Below are 6000 nucleotides of genomic sequence, written 5' to 3'. Positions count from 1 at the left end.
CGGTGGTTTTGGCAGGCACCCAGGCTGAGAGGCAGCTCAGCTCCTCCCAGGCGCCGCCTCGGCAGATCCCCGCTCTCTGGCCGTTGCCTCTGAGGACATCACCTGGGTTTCGAGGCCCAACTCCCCGGGGAAAAGACTGAAATAGGCAGCGGCGACACGTCTAGGAACACCCACTGGGCTGCAAGCGGCGCCCCTCGACGCCGCAAAATGGCCGCCGGCGCCACCGCCCGCCGTTGGGAGGCCCCGCCCCCGGCGGGGGGAAGGGGCGGGGAAGCACCGCCCCCTGGCGGCGCGGCGCGCCCGCCCCCTTCCCTCTCCGCGCGCCGCACAACTCCTTCCCCCGGCCAAGCGCTCAGGCCGGAACCTTCTTTCTAGAGGGAGCACGGAGGGTTTGGCCGGCGGACCGCAGCGGAGCGGACCGCGCCGGAAGCCGCCGCCGGCGCCGGCACCGTCACGGGGCGCGTGATGGCGGGTTGGGGGCTGCTGGGCCGCTTGGGGGCCCGTCTGTGGGCCCGAGGGCCGGGGAGGCCGCTCCGAGCGGCGGCGGCTTCAGGCGACAGGTAGCGGGAGGCCTGGGAGGGGGAAGGGATACCGGCTGCGGGGAGCGGGCCCGGGCGGGAGAGGCGGCGGGGGCTCGGCCCTGTGGCAGCTCCGGGGTGAACCACCCCCCCCCCTTCCCGCCGCCGGTGCCGTCTGGAGGCCTCTGGGCCCGGCGGCTCAGAGAGTTTGTGAGCGCGGAGGGTGGCAGGGCCCCAGCGTGCTATTGGGGTGCTGGAGCCTCAGTCGTGGCCCGATCTGCGTGGGAGCGGTGGCAGCGTTTGCCCGTCTGTAACCAAGGCATTTTCGCTTCGTGGCGAGCGACGGGACCTACCGTGTTTTGGGCTGCCGCCTGTTGTTGACGGGCAGCCATGTGCGTGCCCTGGCTTGGCTGCAAAAGAAGAAATAGTGCATTTAAACAAGCAGAACGGTCTGTCCTCGTCTTTGACTTAGTACCAGGGAAGGGTGCTCGGTGTTGGGAAGACCTGCATAGTTCAAAATGATATTGCCTTCACGGCTGTGGTGGTGGCACAGGGTTTTTGGTTACTTTTTGTCCACTTCAAAGCACAATCCAGCAACGTAGTTTAAACCTTCTTTTAACTGTACTGTAGAAAAATCTGTTTCATTTTCCTTGCAGAGGATAAAGACACGTTCAAGCTTTTTTCTCCCCCCCTACCACGTAGTCACAAAATTATGGTACTACAGATAAACGACTGCATACAGTGCAGTCGTTAAACTGCAGGAGTGAACATAAAATCAGAGTTATGTGGGTAGAAGCGACCTCAGGGGGTCTCTAGTCCGACCTCTTGCTCCAAGCAGGGTCAGCCATGAGGTCAGACCAGGTTACTCAGGGCTTTGACTAGTCAGATCCTGGGATCCTTCAAGGATGCAGACTGTGCAACCAGTCTAGGCCCCTGTTCCAAATTTCTGCTTTATGATATTCAGCAGATTCCTTGTTGGCCCATGCCTCTGAATGGCAGCGATGCTCTTGAGCGTATTAACTGCTCCTTTCAATTTCATGCTATTCACAGACTTGATAAAGGTGCACTTCAGCTCTTCTTACAGGCCATTGAGAAAGATGTTAAATAGGACAAGCCCCAAAATAGACTCTCGAGGAGCTCTGCTTCTGGCAGAGTACAAACCATTAACCACAACCCCTACAGCCTGATGATCTAGTCAGGTTCTCACCCATCTGGCAGCCTGCCCATCCGTACCCTGACATCGTAGCTTGTGTGGAAGGATGCCATGGGAGACTGTGCTGAAAGCCTTGCTAAGGTCAAATTAAATTACATCCACTGTTTTCCCTTCATCCACAGATCTAGGGTTTTTATCCCAGAAGAAGTGGTTGCTTAATTTGTTGTTATTTGCCTCCTTTCAGGGTATTTTTAGAATACTTTAGATACAAGCCTGGCAGATAATTAAGTGGTGGTTGTCAGGGATGGCCAGTTTGAGTGATGATGGTTGAGTAGCTTACTAGAATGTTTTCGGTCTTTATGACTGTTAACTGCATTACATAATGCAATATATACTATTTGGTTATATCAGTACAATCATACCTGTTGTGAGGCATTGTATAAACTGATGAGAAATTTAAACTTTTTCCCATCACTGGGCAGGGGGCAGCTGGGCTTTGTGGTCAGGCAAGTTAACAGTACAACGTGGTGGCATGAGCATCTTTCTGAAGAGAATGTTGAGTTCCTCAAGAAGATGACTGCAGAAGAGTACAAAGCTCAGACAGCCAGCAAGCTGTGCCCTCTGAAAGATGAACCATGGCCACTGAATGAGTGGAAACCGGGTGAGAAAGCATCTATTCCGAAATACCAAACTTAGACCATAATTATTTTTGTTGTGTTGTTGCATTCAGTAACATCAGGCTTGTGTCCTGCAAAGCATCATCTTTTTTGCTGTTTCCTCAATCGTCTTGACCTGTGCAAGGAACAAAATGTTCTTTGTTCTAAGTTTCTCTATTGTACCTGAGGATCTTCTCTTGGATTCGCAGACTCTGTACCTTGTTGTTGGTTGCTGTCAAGTGATGTGAACCTTTGAAAAGCCAAAATCTTTATGTTGTGCTCTAATCCACAAGACTTTCAAATCACTAGTAGCATTGTATAGTACACTTCTTCGGAGTCCAGCGGTAGTTACACAAGCACTTTCAAGTTCAAATACTTTATGTTCTAGGGAGTCTTAGTTTATACTAAGTTTATTTTCTTGTCATTGTGCAGAAGTAGCACTGACAAAGTGATTTTGATTAAAAACTTAGTTTCGAAATCAACACATTGTAATACTTTAAAGGTTCTTTAGAGAGCTGATATGTTACACTTACTTATCTATTGGGAGATGTGTGGACTTTTGAAAGTTTAAGTCGTCTGTTCTTCATCTTATGTGTTCTGTTTTGCAAGCTGTGGACTGTCAGAAGCCTTAACGGTGCCCCTGCTGTACAGTTACAGTGACAAAAAAAATGCAAGGGTTGGGACGGGAGGAATCAACTAATAGAGAGCTTTCTGTAGTAAATTTGGCTCGAGAATTCTACGTGGGAGTCAATTTTTTTTCACCAGAAATGAGCCTGAAGCATTGTTTATTTTGATCTTAATGATGAACTGTTTTGCACATTGTATCAAAGGCAATTTGTACAAATAGAATTTTACTGCTGGCATGTTAAAAACGAATGAGCAGGGAGCCTATCCGCCGGGATTCAGAGGTGTTTTCTCTCTTTCCTCTAATCTGTCCCTTCGGAAAAGTCAGAGTTGAAAAGGCCTGGCAGGATGTCCTGCAAGTCATGAGATCGACTTTTTCAAAGATTAAGTGTGGAGTTGCATCCATGTTCTGTTTTGATCTGCAGGTTCCGTCAGAGTTGGTGTTGTTGCAGTAAAATTGGGAATGATGCCAATATGGACCAAGTCAGGAGAGAAACATGCAGTCACGCTACTTAAGGTGAAATAAATCATGCTAAACTTCATCTCCTGTACTGCATTCAGATTGTTAACTGGAAGTTTCAGGCAAATTGAAACTATATTTCAGAGTAGAAATCCCAAAGATTTCTTTCAGCGTGCATAGCATGCTGTGCCTATTCTCTGTTTTTATACCCTCAATTTTCTAGGAGCTATCTACCTTCTATGTCAGATATTCAGTGATGCAGAACTGCGCGTGGAATACTTGAGGGGAGGAAAGAAGGGAGGACAATATAAAGCTGGGATTCCCTCCCCTGCTCCACTTCTTTTTGCCAACTGCAGGCACTGGGGATTTGGTTTCACCTGGCTTGCTGAGTCGGTAGCCCTGAAACTGCTTCTTTTGTGTTCTCTGGCCAATATTATTATGTTGAGGCTGCTTTGCCAAACAGTTACTGCCATGCAATAAATTCAGGCTGTGAACGACCTCACATTTACAGGGCAAGGGAATAGGAGTCAATAATGTAAACCCTTCTTATTTTATGCTTTGCAGTTGCATTTGGTCAGGATTTTACACATCCTGCAGGTAAAAGGTGTCTGTAAAAGTTGAGCATTCATGAAAATATGGTTTGTGTTCTACTAATATTTTTCCTGAGATAAATCTCTTATTGCTTGGGGAAAAAGTATATGATAAAAAAGTTAGCACTTTCCCCTGTTTGTACTCTGCATCTCCTTTTAAAAGAGCACAAATGAAATCTGACACTGGCTTTTCTTGACTTCTTTTGGTAATCTCTCAGTATTTGAGTACAAGCAGATGTGTCTGTTCTAAGATTTTTTTTTTCTTTTTTAAGGTGCAAGATTGCCATGTTTTAAGGTACATTTCAAAAGAAGATTCAGGAGGAAAATCAGCTAGGCTAGTTGTTGGAGGGAAAAATGCATCTCCTTTTTCGGTAAGTAAAGTGCTTTGGATGTTTTGGTTAGAGTAGCTGTCTCTGTCATGATTACAATACTATAGTAGCATGAGTAGACTTCGCCGAAAGATTAATTTGCAGACGTGTAGATTTTGGAACTGATCTTTGGTTAGATTCACTGTTGCTCATTTCTTTAATGCTAGTCTCAATTCTTGGTTAAGTGGTGTGAATATAGGTGTTTTCTCACCTGTTTCTGATTGTTCTTCCTGAGTCTAGAAAGCGAGGACAACTTGCTGAAGTTCTTCTTGCCCCTTGATACTGTAAGAAAGCAGTGCGTTTTGGAAGTTACTTTAATGCGCAGCACCTTGTGGTAATGGATGAGTCTGCAGGGCTTTTAGCAGTATAGAAACAACAAGTGTCTTTCTCACGTTTGTGGGGATGCGATACGGGACCAAGACTGCAAGACGCCTGTTAAAGAGCTGTTGTGGACTTTCCCAGCTCCACCAGTTTTTAGATGACATTGTTCTGTTGTTGACTCTTCTATACTGTTTTATTTGCTTTTGTTGTAATTTTGTCATGGAACTGTTGAGCTTGTTCACTTGCATGTAGCTTAACTGAATGCAAAGTTTAAAACTTAAATTTTCAATCAGGTAGCTCCATGAATGTAGTTCACCAACAGCAGTATCAAAATGTGTTCACTTGTTTAGACACTGCAAATGCCTGATGTGGAATTCCCAGCCATCTTCAATAGGTATGGTTATCTAGCAAAGCTTGAGGAGAGAAAGTTGAATTATAGATCAAGGCAGGAAGAAAGCTTTCCCTCAATTTTGTATGCATTATAAAATAGAAAGAGAATACTATATTCTATAGAGAATTCTATAGAGATTCTATAAAATAAATTGCATTCTCTGTGATTCTTTAAAATAGAACTTTGCACTTCTTGCAGTATTCTGACACTCGTTTTTTTGATTGAGGCAAGTACAAAATAAGGCTGTGATTATTAAGCAGATTTTCACAGTTCAAAAACATTTTTTTTGAGGACGTGTATGTCCTTTTTTTCCAAGCAGAAGGTTGTCCCAAAGCCTCAGAATGAATCCGTGTATTTTTGTTTTAGTGGGGGTGAGGGATAAAAGAGCTTTTTCCATTTGAGAAATGTATTGGCTTTTATGGGGTGTTCTTGTGATTTTTGGAGATGGGCATATTTTAAGGTATATTCCTTTTATTCGATGGGTTTACGTCATTTTTCACCGCCATTACTTCTGCATTTCATGTGTCTGTTCTGTCACTTCAGCCCGTTTCCACTTTTAGTGTGTGACATTTTTCCCCGGAGGAGTTATAGCTTTACTTTTTCTTCCCTATTACCTTAGTTCAAGATGTACAACAATCATGAAGTCTAATGATTTTCAAATTGCATTTTGCACATTATGCTCCTTACTGTTGATAATCTTATAAAGATGACATTAGCAGTGATTCAGTATGTTTTCTGAGTATTATGCAAGGAATAAGGAATAAAACAAGGATTTCTGTATAAACAGCTTGTCAACTGAGAAGCTTTCTTCCAAGTAGAACTACCTAAAATGTCTACTAAAGGGTTTTTTAATGGTTTGAATTACGTTAATACTTCTCTTGGAAGTAATTTTTTCCAAATTAGCTCCCGTTAATTTGGT

The 6000-nt window shown here is 44.8% G+C and overlaps 1 protein-coding gene across 1 annotated transcript in view; it reads left to right on the top strand.

Moving 5' to 3' along the window:
- Positions 1-293: 293 nt before the first annotated feature.
- MRPL3 (mitochondrial ribosomal protein L3) overlaps positions 294-6000 on the top strand; it is a 31289-nt gene continuing 25582 nt past the window's right edge. Inside the window, exons 1-4 of the mRNA XM_068935603.1 lie at positions 294-560; positions 2154-2332; positions 3377-3468; positions 4274-4372. Of these exons, the coding sequence (XP_068791704.1) occupies positions 466-560; positions 2154-2332; positions 3377-3468; positions 4274-4372 (465 nt within the window). The 5' untranslated portion in view covers positions 294-465. The remainder of the gene's footprint in view (positions 561-2153; positions 2333-3376; positions 3469-4273; positions 4373-6000) is intronic.

The sequence above is a fragment of the Struthio camelus genome, chromosome 2 (genome assembly GCF_040807025.1).
Source record: "Struthio camelus isolate bStrCam1 chromosome 2, bStrCam1.hap1, whole genome shotgun sequence".
Taxonomy (NCBI): Eukaryota; Metazoa; Chordata; class Aves; order Struthioniformes; family Struthionidae; genus Struthio; species Struthio camelus.
Note: the sequence above shows the minus strand (reverse complement) of the source record. Positions and strands in the feature narration are given on the sequence as shown.